The sequence below is a fragment of the Anabrus simplex genome, chromosome 1 (assembly GCF_040414725.1).
Source record: "Anabrus simplex isolate iqAnaSimp1 chromosome 1, ASM4041472v1, whole genome shotgun sequence".
Taxonomy (NCBI): Eukaryota; Metazoa; Arthropoda; class Insecta; order Orthoptera; family Tettigoniidae; genus Anabrus; species Anabrus simplex.
Window position 1 is genome coordinate 218,328,621 of NC_090265.1, and position 19,278 is coordinate 218,347,898.

The 19,278-nt window shown below is 38.2% G+C and overlaps 1 protein-coding gene across 3 annotated transcripts in view; it reads left to right on the forward strand.

Moving 5' to 3' along the window:
* LOC136864143 (uncharacterized) overlaps window positions 1-19,278 on the forward strand; it is a 624,111-nt gene that overhangs the window by 257,932 nt on the left and 346,901 nt on the right. For all 3 annotated transcript variants that reach the window (XR_010859277.2, XM_067140781.2, XM_067140790.2), the window contains exon 12: window positions 8,108-8,159. Coding sequence is in view for 2 of the 3 variants with exons in the window: in XM_067140781.2 (XP_066996882.2) it covers window positions 8,108-8,159 (52 nt within the window). In the remaining variant the exon portion in view is untranslated. The remainder of the gene's footprint in view (window positions 1-8,107; window positions 8,160-19,278) is intronic.

Genomic DNA, 19,278 nt, shown 5'->3' on the forward strand with positions numbered 1-19,278 from the left:
GATCCTTGATCACCTAATATTTTTCTGTGCATTGTTCTTTATATTTTCAGTGATGGGCTGATGATGACCAGGTACATTGGTCGAAACCGGTACCGCTTGTAATCAACTAGGAATGTAACATTACATTTCTAATTCTACTTGTATTGGAAAGGTTGAATCTTTATACTGTATATCTTATTTCAATTTAATTGTGTCGTTCAGACAGAAATCTAAGTTCGTCCGACTGGCTCAGAAACAGGCAGTCTCTCGCATGAACCAGGATGCTAGTAAAACTGTCGTCAGTCTTTCTAAGAAATACTTGGACGAGAACCAAATGGCAGTTCTAGCTAGGGTCTTAATTTCGGTGTTGCTCCCTTTAAAATTCCCACTGTGGAGTTAAATACTTCTGTTGAGGCAGCCATCCACAAACTACCTACGGATGAGGCTGAGGTGTTAAGACTGAAGTGTGTGAGGCTCATAAGGTCTGCTGTTGTACCTGCGCCCAATTTAACAAGAGGTGGGAGGAGAGCTCTGAAGAAATTTAGAATATTCTGAACTGACCATTCTCTCAGCTGATACGGGTGATGTGACAGTGGTTTTATACACTGACGAGTATAAGGATAAAATCTCGGCTATATTGTCAGAGCTTGTTTACAGATTGAGCTCGTGTGACACTACCACTCATGTGTCCAACGCCACTGTGAAGCTCTTAAGGCAATCTTCAGTTTCAAAGGAGGCTAAACATTTGTCCCTGGGGGACGCACTACCACCTAGATTATATGGACTTCCTAAGATCCATAAAGATGTTCCCCTTAGACCAATTGTTAGTGCAATAGGTATGCTCTGGCTAAGTACTTAAACAAATTGCTTCAGCCAGACATAGGACGTACTGAATCATACGTTACAGACTCTCGGTATTTCGTCAACAAGTTGTCAACCATAACCCTTCAACCTAATGCACTTTTGGTGAGTTTCAATTTGGAGTCCTTGTTCACTAAACTCCCGATCGACTCGGTCATGTCTCTCATGGAACATCTGTTCCCTTAGGCCATTCCTAAGCTATTTTACTATTGCATGACTTCCAGGTATTTCTTGTGGGGTGGGAGTTTTTATGAACATATGGATAGAGTGGCTATGGGAAGTGCACTTTCGCCCATAGTGGCTAATTTCTTTATGGAGCAGTTTGAGGAAGAGGCTATTGCTTCAACGCCCGTCAAACGTATGATTTGCTGGAGGTATGTTGATGATACATTTGTGGTTTGGACAGAAGGTCCTGAGAAACTTCATCTGTATCTAAATCACAAAAATCAACAACATCTTTCAATAAAATTCACTATGGAGATGGAGTCAGACGGATGCCTTCCTTTCTTGGATATTCTAGTAAGAAAGAAACCAGATGGCTCCTCAGGACATAACGTTGATCGTAAGCCTACCCACACAAATCGCTGTCTTCATGCAGATTCTCACCACCATCCAGCACAAAAGCAAGGCATTCTCATGACAATTTGTGAGCCATCAGGTATCCAGGTGGAGATGGACACAAAGTCACGTTCAAGGGTAATAGTTATAGTGATGGGCAGATTCATAGAGCCCTGCATCCCAGAGAAACGACCAAGCAAAGCTCACAGAAGGAAGAAGTGAAGGGAACCGCCGGCCTGCCTTACATTCACAACACCACAGATCGAATTGCCAAGGTCTTCCGCAAATACAATATAAAAACCATGTTTGGTGCTGTCACTAAAATTGCTCACAGTCGGGGTAAAACCAAGGACAAATTGTCCCTACTTTTCATCCTGGGTTATACATAATTCCCTGTACTTGCGGTAAGGAATACATTGGCCAAACATGGTAGTACATTGGTACTCGTATCAAGGAACATAATGAAGTATTCGTCTCAATCAACCAGACAAATCAGCAACAGCTGAGCATGCTCTATTGTCAGGTCATGATGTCGTGTTCCAAGATGCTCGAGCTTTTCCACACTAGACACTACAGGTCCAAAATTATACGGGAAGCTGTGGAAATACATAGAAATCCTAACAATTTCAATAAGGACACAGACTATCAACTAAGTAATGCGTGGTTGCCGGCCATTAAGAATTTACGTAGATAGGCCCCTTCGCTGTCCCTTCACTATTGTTATTTCGTTTCGATGTTTTCCAAATTCGTATGTTCATTATCGCTAGTTGTTTCATTCCAGGCTTGTGTCAGTATCATACTTTCATATGTGTGTACACCTGTTATATTATGTAAATTGTCTCAGACTGATTCTGATGGTTCCGCGAGCTTCCGCTTCAAATGCTAGAGCTGTACTGCGTCCAGTAAACCATCTGCTGACGAAAGAACTTACCACTTCTACTTCTATTATAAAGTCTAAATTCAAACCTTATTGTTTGAGAAGCCTTCCTCATGAACAGTTGAGATTTTCTTCTGAAGATGCAGAGCAACGTTCTCTGCGAAACGTAAAGAATTTCACCTTATTTTCTTGACACAACATAAGCCCAAATGCCTATATCATGTCTATGTCCAATTCTATTTCCTTTCATCAGTGTGATCAAAAGATCATCTCAGGAACTTGAATATTGTAACTAAACATTTGGTTCAAGACTCTCATTTGGTACTGTGCCCTATAATGCCTTCAACATCAAGCAAATGCTGAGATCTGACCAAGTAGATTATCGTGAACAATACGCTCACCATCAGGTGAATCCTTTTAGCACGTAGCTTACCTTGTTCGAAAATCCTCTTCATCAGCTCCGGCAGCAACAGCAGAAACAAGGGATTTTGGGTACAAAAATGGGTCAACGTGACAAATAAATAAATGAAGAGGAATAAAATAAGCAGGGTGAGAACTAACCCAAGCAAAAAAACTAAAACTGAGCTGCACGTTCGCTATGCTATACAAATTTATTACAATAACATTTAAATTTCTGTTATAATCCAAATCATCAATTAAATTTACATAATGAACAATGTTGTCATAAAAAAATATAAATGAGTTCTTGAAGTAAAGAGGCATCTCATCTGGAGTTAATGGCCTTGTGGAGGAGATTTCTAGGCATGTGGAAACAGCCGATACTACAACGGCCAGCATAATGGCTCCGTAAAAAGAAAATAAATTAAATCTTAGGTCGGCGAATAACCAAATCATATTTACAAAGAACAGAACATATTCCTAACATGAATCTATGCCACAGTACTCATGATTAATATAAGCTCTAAACTAAGCATGCAATACACCCTCTACCATCTGGGAATCGAGCACAGGACTATCCCCAAATCCAACGACAACATGACTTCAAGTTTGATATAAAAAAAACATAATTTACATTGTGCAGACACATATGAATAGTTACATACATCTTTAAATGATATACGTAATCGTGTATAGAATTTTATCTTCCAAACCGCGGTATTAAAAGGTCACTGCTCTCCTTTCCCCTTGACAGAAACTGTATTGTTTCTCCCTGCATACTTTCATGTCATGACGTCAGAACAACCTAGTTTTTTTTTTTTTTTTTTCCTCCAACACGACTTGACTTTTGTATAAACTGAGTGGCCATGTTTCTACACCCATAAATCTCTCTCATGGTCAACAACTTGTAAACAGAGCTGAGGGATGACTCGCCCTTCGTTCCGGCCCATTGATCTACTCTTCAGTTTGCCCTCTTATTATATAATTATTACATGCCAATTTATTCCTTATAGTTCAAAATTCAACACTCTATTCCATTTATGACTCAAATACAACTGGCCCTTATATTAACTTCATACTGGTGCTCTACTGCACGCTTATACAAATATACATTGGCGCTCTTACTGGCACACAAATTATCAAATTACCACATAAGCCTTTATTCCTCATGCTACTTGTGGGCCTTATCTCTATACTCTGGGCATAACAAACATATTCCTCAGTGCTTGTGGGCTTCTCAAACATGACCCGCTCACTTTGATATGCTAGTCCGAGTGCATTAAAGAAATATAGAAGATCTTATGATTTTCTTCATCTCACAAATTAACACTACAGCCTACCATGCTCCATGCATTTAGCTAGTACCTAAACAACTTGTTCTGGCTAGACTCATATATGACTGTGTAAGTCATGGATAAATGAAAGTACACGACCATAATTTCCCTATATTGAAACATCGTATCTATGCAATGATAACACTAACGAAAATAAATGAGAACAACAGCATGCAAACATTAACTATCCAACTAAGCCTGAGTCCTGGGCATAAATTCTATTTACGTGTGCCTTTAGGCACCTACTTATTTACATATTGGCGGAAGGCCTAATTTATCTGCTGCTGACCTAACCATTTTCTGACTGCTGCATGCTAAGAATTAGAATTGTCTGACCTGTGTCTTGTGATAGCATCTGAACAGTTCCCCTCTGGACATTGTTAACTTAAGCCATCATGTCAACGTTGTGGGCAGGCGACAGCAATCGTAGTTTGATGACTGGTGACATCCTGGTCTGCTGTGACGTTCAACTGCAACTCGTTCAGGTGACTCAATCGCCGCCTCCTTGATGTGGTCGGTGTGCTGACTGGACGTCGCTGATGGTCCACGGTTGTACCTCGATGCCGTGAAGGATGTTCTGTAGCTTCGCTCCGAATTACTGCCTCAACGTGATGGATGAGCAGCGTCCGGTCCACACATGACATAAGAGAAACTGTAAGGAAAACCATATTACAATGTCTTTTTACTTCGATGTCTAGGTCTCCCCTCTAGCCTTTTATTTCATCCCGTAATGTCAGGACTCATTCTTAACATTATCCTTCTAGGACAGTCACACAATTCTCAGCAGCACTTTACTTTACTCTTGACCGATATTTATACTGACCGAATTGAATTAACATCCACCTTCCGAGCCTACACTAGCCTGTAACATTAGTTTAGAACAATGTTAGCCTCAGATTATGCTAGGCGACTTTATGTATGTATGTATGTTCAGTCCGTCAGCGAAGCCGCTGGTGCGATCCTCAACAGCTCTGCCATCAGCTGTCATAGATGGCCTAGGCATCACTAAAGAGGCATACTAGGGAAATGAGGAGTGAGGTAGTTTCCCGTTGTTTTCCTCACAGAGCCAGAGTTGCTATTACATATCAGTCTGCCAAGCCTACTGAAATGCATACACCAACCGGCCCTATGAGCAACATTTTCACACCATTCATAGCAGGGACTTTGCGTGAACAAATTACTAGCAGAAAAATGATCTCACAGAAAATCAGGTCAATACTTGCTGTACAAAGTTCTTATCTATATTACAAATGGTTGTTACAAGTCTCCAGGACAAGGTAGAATCTGATTGCGATTCTCGTACACAAAGGTAATCTTCAGTGGCGAAGCTAGGTGTGAATCTGAGAGTCTCAGATTCCCCAGACGAAATACGAATAATAAATTATTGATATAAGGCACGAAATTTATGTCTAATAAACTTAATATAATTCACGGCTCTCTGCTCTGCCGCGCTGCTCACAGAGCACTGAGCCTAGCCTCTGAGTCTGGCTTCAGCCAGACTCTTACTTTCCTGCTAGCAGGCGGAGCTTGTGCTGGTTGCTATGACAACGTATGACGTCATGCAGCGGTAAGTGCTTGCTTTGAAACCTAGCTGGGAGTCTAGTCTCCAAGTCTCGAATTACGAGTTTATGTTTACGTTGTGATCTGTTGATCTGTGAAGCTTACAACTATTATTAGTGGTCTGTGGGTCATGAAAAGAGTTGCCAGTATCTTTTAAAGCTGTGTAAAATGAATGAAAGTAATGATCTTATTACATACTTGCTTCTAATTCCATTTTCTTCTCTGTCTTTCGAAGAAAAATATGCCCTGAAAGACAAGCGGCCACAGTCATTATTAAAAATTGTGCAAAAGGATGGAAACCAAATAAGAACTTTCCAGTCCCAATGGTATAAGGATTATACATGGCTTACAGCAAGTGTGACAGATTGTAAGTTTTATTGTTACATTTGCATATTACTTGGAGGTGACAGTGAATGGAACGAGGGTGACATCAGTACCCTAAAAAATTTTCATAGAATAGCACGTAAACACCACATTTCCAAAAGACATATTCAGAGCAGTGAGCATTTTCTTCTTCTCGGCAGGAGTAGAATAGAGCGTGCCTTTTCAGAAGCGGCTCGTCTTGCATCTCTAAAGCTTAATGAGTTACTAAATCATAATAGACGGGTTCTGGGCAGGTTAGTTCAAGTGGAGTGTTTTCTCGGAAAACAAGAACTTCCATTCCGTGGGCATGACGAGAGTAGTGACTCCGTAAATAAAGGTAACTGCCTCATGACCCTGGAATTGCTAGCACTAGAAGAAAAATCCATGAGAGAGCATCTGGGAGCAACTTTAGGATTTAAAGGAACTTCGAGTGACATTCAGAATGAACTTATTAACTGTGTAACTCAAGTGATGAATGAAGAGATTCAAAAATAACTTTCTATTTGTGAATTTGTATCAGTTCAGGCAGATGAAACATTAGATATATCTTGTCAGAATCAGATGAACATTATATTTCGGTACTGTGTTGGCAATGACGTTCACGAGAGGTTTGTGAGGTTCTACGACGTCTCAAAATATAAAAGTGCCACTGGACTGTCAGCCGTAATATTGGTTGTCTTAAGAAAATGGGGCATAGAAAAGAAATTAATACGTCAAACTTATGACGAGGCTTCCGTAATGGTGGGTTCTACAGGGGGTGTTCAAAGTATCGTAAAGTAAGTTTGCCCACCTGCAATGTTTATACATTGCTATGCACGTAAGCTTAATTTGGTACTCTTGCATGGAGCAAAAGCTATAAAGGAAGTGCGTCTCTTTACTTATGATTTACTGCCTTCCATACATATTTCAGCAAGTGATCAAAGAAAATTCAAGTCCTAAGAGACAAAGGCTTTAAACTTCCCCCGGCATGTACGACACAGCAGAAATTCCACTCTAGAGCAGCACTAACAAGAGCATCCCATTTCAAGAACTTGAAAGAAGCCTTACACATATTTTTGATAAAAGATGAAGAATGGGATGGCGTATCTGTTAATGGTGCTATGGGACTGGTTAAGAGATTAGATGACCATAATTTCTTCTTCCTGTTGTGCGTCCTCAACAAGATATTTTGCTACACGGATCATTTATTGAAGGTGATGCAAGCAAAATGCACATCTAATGTAAATATCTGCAACCATGAGATAAAGCAAAACATAAATAACTTAAAAAATCTGAGAAATGAAGAAACAGTGAATGAATGCATGGACACCAGCAAAGCTCTCAATACCGCAATGACAACAGAATCATTTGTAGAGCCACCCCTCACAGCATTAGCACATGAAATAGTTGATACCACCGTGGTACAGATGGAAATGCGGTTCTGTGACTTGGAAAACTTCCATTTTGCTGAATTGTTAGATGAGAATCAATTTAAGGCTTACAACACAAGTTTTCCCTCAATGAAAATGAAACAACTCCTGAAGATGTACCCTTTTTTCGAAAGTGAACAACTGACAAATGAACTTGTGAAGGAGGAACGGTGCTCAGAGTAATTACTCTTTCCTTTATTGTGATTACAATTAGTGTCATGTAGCATATCAAAATTTTCAGAAAAATATGCTCATTGCCATTATTACATCCAATGCTGTATATTCCTCTTGTGGGCAGAGATATTGAATAAATTCATTTCCCTCCAATATAAACTTTGTGGCTTCTCACGCTGAATAAATTTTAATAAGCATCTTGGGAACTCGACTCGCTTATGACGCTAAGTTCTCTTGAAAAGCGCGCAATGTTAGACACTACTGCACAATAAAATGCCATCTAATGTCCACTCTGGTCACATATTATTACCATAATTATCATTATAACAACGTTCTTTGACCATAAACAGAATGGTTCAGTACCATTGGTTAAGATACATCAGTGTATTTAATTTAATCAATTTTACTCTCATGTTTTGATAATGTTTGATAATGTTTGGTAATTTTTTGCACTGTAATTTACACGAGTTTGAGGGAATGCTCTCACTGACATATCTGATATCCTGGTTTGTGTTATATTTTAATTAGGTATGTATTTCATCAGTAAATTAAAAAATAAAATTCAATACTAACTATCTCCTGTAATATTGCAGGAAAATGAGGCTTTGCCATCTTTAGAAACACTGCCATTTCCACATACTCCAGGTAAGCATAATAACATTCTCAGTTTGATCCAACTGTAACGTGATTGACACACTATTTATTGGAACATATTTGACTTTTGTACCAGGTTATTATTTCAGCTTTTTGTCCATTGTCTGGTGCGCCTGTTAAATTGGTGCGATCTACCATTCAGATTATTTAAAAGTGTGATCTGTAATTGTGTCATAGCTGTGTTGTATGCTATTCGTTCAGTGTAGAAATCAATACTGACGTGCATGCATGGAACTTTTTTCTTGACTGAGAGATTCTTCCTCTCCGGGACTTGCTCTGTGACTTCAATCCAAGATGGAAGTGCTCTGACGTGTGTCCAAGAAGACATCTTTGTTAGTCGGCGGAATGGAGAACGATACTCCGAGATAAGCTAACTGAAAATTAAAGCCATGCCTTAATCTCCCACCACCTTTATTTAATTCTTTTCATCATTTTTCTTTTTGTAATTGAGCTAGGTCATGTGAGTTCAATATTACTGGCTGTGTGCCAATCTTCTACTGAGTGCTAACTTGTGTGAATAACTGGATTTTTTTTAATATGCTGGAAAACTCATGTAAGTAATCCTAAATTTTGAGAAGATATTACTGTAAATTGTTTCAACAAAGAAAGTCATTATGTAAATTTTTAATGTCACCATGGACCGTTGTTAGTATGTAGGCACTGGGCGAGTTGGCCATGTGTGCACGCGCGCGCGCACACACGCACACACACAATTGACTACAATCATGCAAGCGATAATCATTGCAGAATTGAATTGAACAACAACAATAATAATAACAACACAGATGAAATAAAAATACAGATATTATCTTGTAACCGGATTTAAACATTACAATTTGCCTCCCTCATAATAAATCGAAGAACAAAGAATCGATTTATGAACAACATGATATATATAACACTAATGTTGACCCTTGACACATATAAACACTTTAAATTAGTATACAACAATATTATTTTTTTTTTAACTACATATCAATACATTTCATAAAATATTACAGATGCGAGATCTATTCTGCACTGTGTCATCATAGATAACTACTTAAAGTGTCCTTTTCTCTCCTTATCGTACACTACACAATAATATAGGACTCATTTTTCCATGTACTGGGGTTCAATGCACCAGTACGACACTTGGTTCATACGCAAATTCACAGATGTTTTATATTGCCAGTTTCTTATAAAAAACAATCATCTTACTAATATCATAACAAATCTCACATGAAGTACTTCTTTAAATTTATGTTGTTATAAATATCGACAATATTCCTTTTCTGATCTTTTAAAGAATATGCATACTCCCCGATACGGTTTACAATCGTGAAATACCCCTGATAAAAAAGAATTTAGAGATATTTCCCCGCCTCTGCAGATGATCGAAATAGTAATCTGAATAGCATTTTGCCACTCAAACTGAATCAATTTTGCCCTCATTAACTTGTGTATCTCAATAGATCCATCCTTCTTGGGAACAATAATTAAAGGATCAACACCATGGGTACAAAATTGTTCAATTATTCTGTAATCATGCATAATGTTTAATTGTTCTACGACGGCCAGTGGCGGCTGAATAATGTTGGTGGTTCTGCTCTGTGACGCCCAGTCCATTGCAGTAAGTGTTATAGACAAATCTAATTTGTATTGCATACGGGAAGTTTCAGCTGAGCTTGTGTGAATCTGTCCTCCAACTCCGCAGAAATGCTTTACTCCATGTACTTTCAGAGTGAAGTTCTCTGAAATGTACCAAAAAATACAGGTAGACGTTCATCTCAATTTGTAAGATCCCGATTTCGAGGGACATCGACAATATAAATAACTGACTTGTACAAAAAACAACAATTAAAAGTTACAAAAATTAAAGCCCCTCTTCCGCTTATCGAAAAAATGTTGATCTATCAACACATTCGTATTGTACCAGGAAAGCCTAGGTCCTGGTCCATAGTTATCAAAAGAAATGTTGTTCCAGCATATAAGATCCGTCCGACGTATGAACATCTAAGTAAAAGAATGTTCCAGTATGTACCAGACTCCACGAGTGCGCTAGGCGGAGTCAAGTGACATCACCTATCATTCAAAGCTCACCTCCCCTAGAGATATTTCTCGAAAATATCTTTCTTTTCGCAAGTTTTCAACGCCTGTACCAATTTTAATGGAACAAACGCTAAATTGTAGCAGACGTCATAAAAATTAATCCCTGTGAATTTCAAATTAATCCATCCCATGGTTGCTGAGTTATAATGATTTAAAATCTAACAGAAATTACGCACTCACGGTCACATGGCCGATAGAAACTATCCCTCCCAGCGCCAGCTATATATGCCACTGGGTCAAGGCTAACAGGTGGTTGTGTTGAGTTGAGTTCAGTTCATTGCAAGCAGTCCAGTCTAGCAGTGTAGTACGTGTATGAGTAAGAGAGAGGGGAGACTGGCCCTCGCATAGTATGGTCGTGCAGTCTCGAAGACAGTACTTTCCGTCGTGTTTCGCGGAGACGAAATTACGGGATAGTAAATCGCCATCGTACTTGAAAGAGGACGTCGCACCGTAAGTAGTCTATTGTGCCGCGACTACGATATAATTTACAGACATTTCGAAGTATAACACGTACAAAATCAGTGAAGTTCGAAGTTATATATATTGGACATTCACAAACTAGAACATGACGTGTGGACTAAATTAATTTCACACAATATTAAATTACCAACAGAAACTGTCGTGTACAGTAACTCTAACTACTCTAGAACTTATTTTCTAACATAGCACATCCTTGGACTGTGTCTCTTTATTTATGTGCCATATTAGGACATGACGTGTTACAGTGATAAGACTTAATGAAAGTTAAGAACTTTTTCTAAAATAATATAGTTCTATCAACATTAGAGAATCAGTGTTATCTGTCAGGATAATGATTCAAAGACTGTGGTCAGAGACGGTAATGAGAAATATTACGTGTTTGCACTGTGTTGGACGTTCTCTGTGACGATTAAAATAGTGTTGTTTTTTTTTTTTTTTTGCAACAAGGACTGTGATCATTCCTAAAATTAACATACGAATTGGACTGTGTTTAACAGTGAACGATAGCATTTGTCAATACTACTTGCATGTTCCGTGTGTTAAAATCATGCCCACGAGCAGCAGAAATCTTGAGAAAATTCTACAAGATCCAGCTACCTTCAACATCATTTCATCTATGACGTCAACGTGGTTTCTTCGTGGAACTTCAAGTTCGAGTCATCATCCGCACCCGCGGAATGTTCCAGATTCTCGTCAGTATTTGTAAGCCAAATTTTCTTTAATATGTGAGTAGTCACAAACTGACTGACTTTTCTTTTCTTTTTCTTACCAATCTTGAACAGTGGTTCACCCAGTGCTGCGTGTGACGATACTTCGTAGTTCTCCATCTTTACTCAAAATTCATCTTTTAATGATAAATCTATTTTCAAAATCTATTTCACAGAAGAAAGACTTTAGGAGTTTCAAGTGTTCTATGTTTCAAGGCTAACAAACTGAGAAACTCTCAACAGAAGTTCAAATTCTTATTTTCAATTATAAATGTGTTCATGTCATGTCATAATACTTAGAAAGACTTTAGGTGAAAAACTGACACTTTGTGTTTTCGCAAAAGACTATAGGATCTGTGAGATTTACTTATTTTCACAAATTGCACTCAACCTTAACGTTAACCTTTTTGATTTCGACATATTATTTGAATCCTATATCAACATTGCAGGGTGGTGAATTAATTAACATTATTAATAAATTGTTTGAAAAAGGTATAACCATCTGTTATTCGCCCTGCGAATCTATCCTGCTCTGTACCGGCTCCAAAAACCAACTTCCACTACCTGCGATCCTTCTCATGCCTTACGCCCCGAACTTTTACTGGTACAATATTTACAAAGGTTCCGAGTCCTGCATACATCTTTGGGAGCCGGCTTTCTCAATGGAGGGGAAACATCACCTGATGGTACTAACGTTTCTGTTTTCATTTTCATGACTACCTAACTCAGAAGAATTCACCACCATTACGGAGAAACATTGTCATGATCACTTGTAGGCCTAAGAACTCGCTCATTCGCTTCGTACGAGAGAGAATGTTTTCGGTCGTTGGATAGAATTATGCTGAAGTCCTGGTCATTTACACAAAAGATAAATATATATACTTCCAATCTTAAGGTACCGGTATGTTGTTTGAAGACTTAACATGAACATTAAATTGATTTTGTGTTACTTAATCACAACCATTCTCTTTTATAGCGCATTTATCCTGTATTTAAGCTATTTGGGCTTTCTTTCTACTGAACAGAAGCATCACAACTATACTGTAGTATCTGAGAATGTTGACATGTAAGAATTTTGAACCAGATCAATATCCATACAGTTTTTAAAAATCTCTATTTACACTGATGAGTACAGTGGAGGGAGCTTTTCCCAAACAGCTGAGATTTCATCATGCTCCTCGGTGCAGCGATTCTCTCACGGATGGTGGCGCTGTCTAGTGTATTATTTACTAACTCTATGGTCACGGGAATAGGTCAGACGTACTGCAAGGCGTGCAGTTCATACAGAGCCTTATGGGCGACTCTTAGCCACCTATCGGAAGAAAGCTGTAGTTAAGTGTGCTCTTCCAGTCGGCCGTGGCTCTCCTAATGTTCTGTCGTTCACAGATCTAAACAGGGTTGCCAGATCACCAGAAGCTGTATGGGTATCGATCTTTGGCTCGATATAGACACTCAATATGAAGGATGGCATCGCTATCGCTATATAACTGTATATCTTTCATTGTGGTGGTTCTGCAGCTCTGCAGATCGTATTATGGAGCCGCGCCTGACGACGGCACTAACATATTTAAGTGGAATGGGGTACTTGCCTCCTACAAATGATGAATGGTCATGTACTACAAATTTGTGTTCATATACGTGTTCTTCCTGGTTTATCACTAAATACATCTCGATGTTCAACAAACGTCGAACACAATTGCTCCTCCTGCAGTTCACTGAAATTTTTCAAATCAAATCAAAATCTCTTTATTTGCAAATGAGGTGTCTACCTCGGTGACAAATGGTACACTAAAATACATTATTGTAAAGCACTAAATATTAAATTAACAAGAGAAGAAAATTTTCCTATGATACAATATTTTACAATTTACGCTAACTATTTTTTCTATTAAACACACAGCTCATCCTTAATAAATTTATATTGTTTACAAAATTGTACTTATAATATCTCCTGTACTACTTACAAATATAGTCAACTGATATGCAGTATGTGGAATTACTTCAAATGATAATATACAACTGGTATATGATTAAACTTTACATTGCATTTATTTACTTTCTTTCTTTCTTTTTTTTTTTACCCATTCTGGAACCTAAGTAGCATAACGACCTGCTGCGTTTTAACCAGAGCCCCTTTTGCCACCACTTTTCAGAGTTCCTGAAGGGCCTTCACAGCTACCGTAGCGGTCCCAGGGCCCTCAAAGTCCCCACTGTACTTCACCCCTACAGGCAGTCCCCTACTTTGGCTGTCCAAACTCCTTAGACCAGGGGATGGAATTAATTTATTCACACACATTTTTTTATTTACAATAACCTGCACTGGTCAAATGCCCTCTAACACTTCATTTATTTTCTCTGTTGCTGTTTATTCTCTTCTTGAATATCTGTACAGATTTTGGAAAAGGATCAAACACTACCCCTGGTAAACTGTTCCACTCCTTCACACCCTTCCCAATGAATGAAAAAATACCCCGAACGCTTCTGCTAAAATTCCTTCTAATTTTATATTTGTGGTCAGTCTTGCCGATATAATTATTTTCCAACTGAAGCCTCTCACGGATATCTCCCCATGCTTCTTCTCTTGTATAGGCTCTATATAATGCTATAAGTCTAGTTTTCTCCCTTCTCTTACTTAAAGTTTCCCACCCAAGTTCCTTTAGCATTTCTGATACACTACTCTTTCTCCTGAAATCCCCTGTTACAAATCTTGCTGCTGTCCTCTGCACACTATCTATTTCTTTTATTAAGTATTCTTGGTGAGTATCCCAAACACTGTTTGCATATTCCAATAATGGACGAACCATACTTAAGTAACTATTTTCTTTTAATTCTTTATTGCATCCTTTAGGTAGCCTCATTACGACATGTAACGATCTGTATGCTTTCCCAACAATGTTATCAACATGACCCTTCCAGTGCAAATTATTTTCAAATCTCACACCTAATTATTTGCACTTGCCATCTTTTGGGATAACTACCTCATCCAAAGTATATTCAAATTCAGTTTTAAAGCTCCTGTTTGTAAAAGTTGTAACAGTTGATTTGCCTCCATTAACCTTCATATTATTTTCTTCAACCCATTGTTGGATACTTTCAAGGTCCCTTTGTAATTCTGAACAATCTTCAATGTTGTTTATTTCCCTATAAACAATAACGTCATCTGCATACAATCTTTTTTTGATGTTATATTATTACGTATATTAAGAAAAGTAACGGACCGATTATACTACCCTGTGCAATTCCCTTCCATACTTTCTCTTCCTGCGATACGTTATTTCCTACTTTGACTTTCTGAACCCTTGAATTTAGAAATGTTTTTACCCAACGGGTAACCCTTACGTCCAATCCTATTCCCTCCAATTTCTTTAATAATATTCCATGTTCCACTCTATCAAAGGCTTTGGAAAGATCTATGGCTATGCAATCTAACTGACCTCCTGAATCTATTTGATCTGATATGTCCTGCTGAAATCCCACCAGTTGTGCCTCACAAGAAAATTTCTTTCTAAATCCATACTGGCTCCTCATGAACCAATTTTTATCATCACATATCCCTCTGATGTACTTTGATATTGAAATCTCCAGTATTTTACAAACTATACTGGTCAGGCTGATTGGTTAATTCTCTGGTTTCCTCTTATCACCCTTTCCTTTATAAATTGGTATTATTATAGATTCCTTCCATTCCCTTGGTATTATGCTATTATTTATGACATAGTCAAAGAGAAATTTTAAATAAGGCACTATGTACCACCCCATATTCTTTAATACTCCGCAGTGATTTGATAACTTCCTGCTGCTTTTCCTTGCTGGAGCAGTTGGATTTCTCTGAAAATATCTTTATTTGTGAATGAGAGAAGCTTCTTGTTTCCCTCTGTGTCTCTCCCTCTCTGTCTTCTGTTTCGGTTTCCAATTCCTGACAATCATCTACTGAATCTCTGAATTCCCTACTAAATAGGTTTGCCTTTTCAGTATCTGTTAAATAGTGTTCACCCCCTTCTCCCACCATTGTAGGAATTTGGATTCCTTTTCCTTTTTGATTCCTGATATATGAATACAGCTTTTTCCATTTCCCTTTGTGGTCATTAGGCCTACCCTCTTGAAGTATGCCATTCATATAATTCTCTTTTGCTTCCTTTTTCACTCTATTCAGTTTCCTCATTAGCTGTTTTCTAGTGTCTCTACTCTCCCTACCCTCTTTGATTTTCCTATTTACTATTCTACATTTTCTTTTTAATTTTCTTATTTCCCTTGTATAATAAACAGGGTCTGAGGTCATTTTACCCTTCTTAACGGGTACAAATCTCTCCTTCCCAAATGATTCCTTTAAATTTAGCCCAAAGTGTATCCACATTACTCCCTTCACTTATCCAACAACTGAATTGTGATTTAAGGTAAGTCCCAAATTCATCAGCTTTAGTTTTTCTGTACAATTTCTTGCCTGGTGTAACCCTCTTATTAAGCCTTTTTGGTACGAGTCCTACATCCATTATTGCAGCCTTATGATCACCTATTCCTTCAATTACCTCAGTTTTATCAACAATTTCCCATGGTTTAACCAAGAATACATCTAGTAAGTTATTGAGACGAATCGGTTCTTGTACTACGTGTGTAGATCCTCCCTCCCAAATTAACTTATTTGCCAGTTTCTGTTCATGGGCTTCACTTGCAGCTCCATTCCATTCAACTTTGAGCAAATTTAGATCTCCCCCCAATTATTACCATATCATTATTTTTTTAATGAGTATAATCTATTATTTTCTCAAATATTTCCATGTCTCTTTCCTCTCTTCCAGGCTTGTGTGTTCCTATAATTCCCACGTCCTTCATATTATTATGACAAACTAATTTTATCCCTAATATTTCATCCCTTTCATCGGTAAACCATTCATGTGAACAATAAGTTTCCTTCACCAGAATAAACACCCCCCCCCCCCTTTATTCTCCTTGGTCTCTGTGATAGACTGTGTACCCTTCTAGCAATACTTCTCTGTTATCCACCCCTTCTCTCAACCACGATTCCACTCCTATCACCACATCAGTCTCATAAGATTCCATCAATGTACTGAATTTTAATTGTTTATTTACTACACTCTGACAGTTTACCAAGAGCAATCTTAGACCCCCTTCCACCCTAAAACTTGACTGTTGCAATTGGGTAACTTGAAATTCCTTACTTTCCTGAGTTTCATTTTCTAGTTGACTGAGCCAGCTTGAAGTACAGCTGGCTCTTTCTACAATTTTTCCTGGTCAGTATTATAACTCAAGGGAGTTGCCTGTTTTACAGTACATATCTTAAGATTAATAAAATCTAGAACAATATTTGCTATCATTCGTTTACCTGAATTGTTTAGATGGAGGCCATGTTTTGTATAACAGTATCTCTCAAAACTGCTGCATTCAATAACCTGAGTATTCCGAAAATGTTTACAAATTTGAACATTGTCTGTATTGACCTTGTCCACTTCAGTGTTTACATACGAGTCTCTACTCAGATCATGCCTGTGGGGCACGTTCACTAGAAAGACGTTAGTGTGGGTCAGCTTCTCTAGTGTATCACAAATCAAACATCAAAACATTTCCTCTCACTAGGAACACCTTTACTTACCTCTCTTATATCTTTAATAGAGCACACGTCACCAACACTTACCTTAGACCCATCATAATTTACACATACTTCTTTACTAGTTTTCTGCCAGAACAAACACACAATACCTAAATCAAAGTCTATTCTACCTCCATGATTTGTAATCCAGTCAGCTCCTAAAATAACTGAATACACAAGATTTGGCACAACAAGGCATGGTTGAAAGTTACATTCATTTTCAGTCGTAATTGGTACCGCTATAATCTTATTTACTCTCCGTGACTTACTACCAATGGCTGTTATAATATCTAATAGTACCTTCACTTACCCTCTTCATATCATAATTTCTATCGTCGGTTTTACTACCTCACTACTTATATTCTCAATATTATAAGTACTTGCTAAAATGTATTTAAACTCCACTTGGAATGCCCCTACAGCATAATTTGAGAAAGCGCAGAAATGTCTCATCACTAGCTATAAAATGTATTAAAACTCCACTTGGAGTAATAAGTAACATTTTACTTCGTCATTATTCGAAAGTTTGAACTGTTAGGCTCCAAACTTATTTCTAACGCCCTCAACTAATACAGGGCGCCATTTAACAAGATTCGACGTAGGAGTTTGTGTTCTTATACAAATACTAATATGCAGCTTGTTACCACATTTTCAGACAAAGACATTCAAAAAAAAGCAAATTATGAGTGTAAGGCTTTATAAGAATATCTTAAGTACTGTCATCCCTTTAAAGTAATAAACTTCATGGTTGGGTTCCGTGTTGAGTTAAGACTTAACTTAAAATGAATACAAGATTTATTGCTCCACCTTCTCAATACTTAAAATCATTTAACGTTTATCAAAACATTACAATATGATAGTGTCAGGTACTAGTTTTGGTCTGTTTTTGGGCCATCATCAGCCTAGCCAAAATTACAAGCAAAAGACATAATCTAAAAATGAAGCAATATGAATGAACAAGAGGATGGATGGTAGTGGAATGACATACAAGTAGAAACCTTATACGTAAATTACAATAAATGTAACCAAAATATGCTAAAATTAACAGATGAAAAAAAATCATTGTGATGTCGCGTAAATTTTCTTGATGTCACAGTCTTAGGTTGACGGTTGAACGCATGTTGCACATTTAAATTCAAGTGAAATCTTAAGTTTCTGGAAAGTTCTGAGAGCGAGTTCCACAATGGCGCAGAGGGAATCGTCCTATATGACCAATATAGACTTGACAAATTGAGAAAGCTGGACTTATTGTATGTAGCATGAACAAATGCTGTGTTTAAAGGAAGTCTCAATTCAGTCGGAACCCAAAGAACCTTGCACTTGTTTGGAACGAGCTGCTGGACGGAGTGCAACAGACAGAATCCACACTGCCTGGCGCCTTTTCTTTCACTTTCCTGTCAAGTTCTTTCTGTTGCACTCCTTCCAGCAGCTCGTTCCAAACAAGCGCAAGGTTCTTTGGGTTCCGACTGAATTGAGACTTCCTTTAAACACAGCATTTGTTCATGCTACATAGAACAAGTCCAGCTTTCTCAATTCGTCAAGTCTATATTTGTCATATAGGACGATTCCCTCTGCGCCATTGTGGAACTCGCTCTCAGAACTTTCCAGAAACTTAAGATTTCACTTGAATTTAAATGTTCAACATGAGTTCAACCGTCAGCCTAAGACTTTGACATCAAGAAATTTTAAGCAACATCACAATGATTTTATTCATCTGTTAATTTTAGCATATTTTGGTTATATTTATTGTAACTTATGTATAAGGTTTTTACTTGTATACCAGGCTTTTCATCTATGCCGACGATACTGCAGTGGCTGCCCAAGGAAAGACTTTTGAAGAGGTGGAGGAAAAGTTGACTTCTGCACTAGATACTCTTGGCTCTTACTATGAAGGCAATCATCTAAAGCCAAATCCCAACAAGACTCAGGTGTGCGCATTTCACTTAAGGAACAGAGAAGCTCGGCGGGAACTGGACATTATATGGCAAGGCAAACGACTAGAACATTGTCCCAACACCTGTGTACCTAGGTGTTACTCTTGACCGAACACTGTCCTTCAAGAAACATTGCCACAACACCAGGCTGAAGGTTAGTTCACGGAACAATCTTTTGAGAAAGCTCACAGCCACCACCTGGGGAGCAAGCCCTCATGTCCTGAGAACCTCTGCTCTTGCTTTGTGTGTGTCCGCTGCAGAGTACGCTTCACCTGTGTGGAGTGCATCCACTC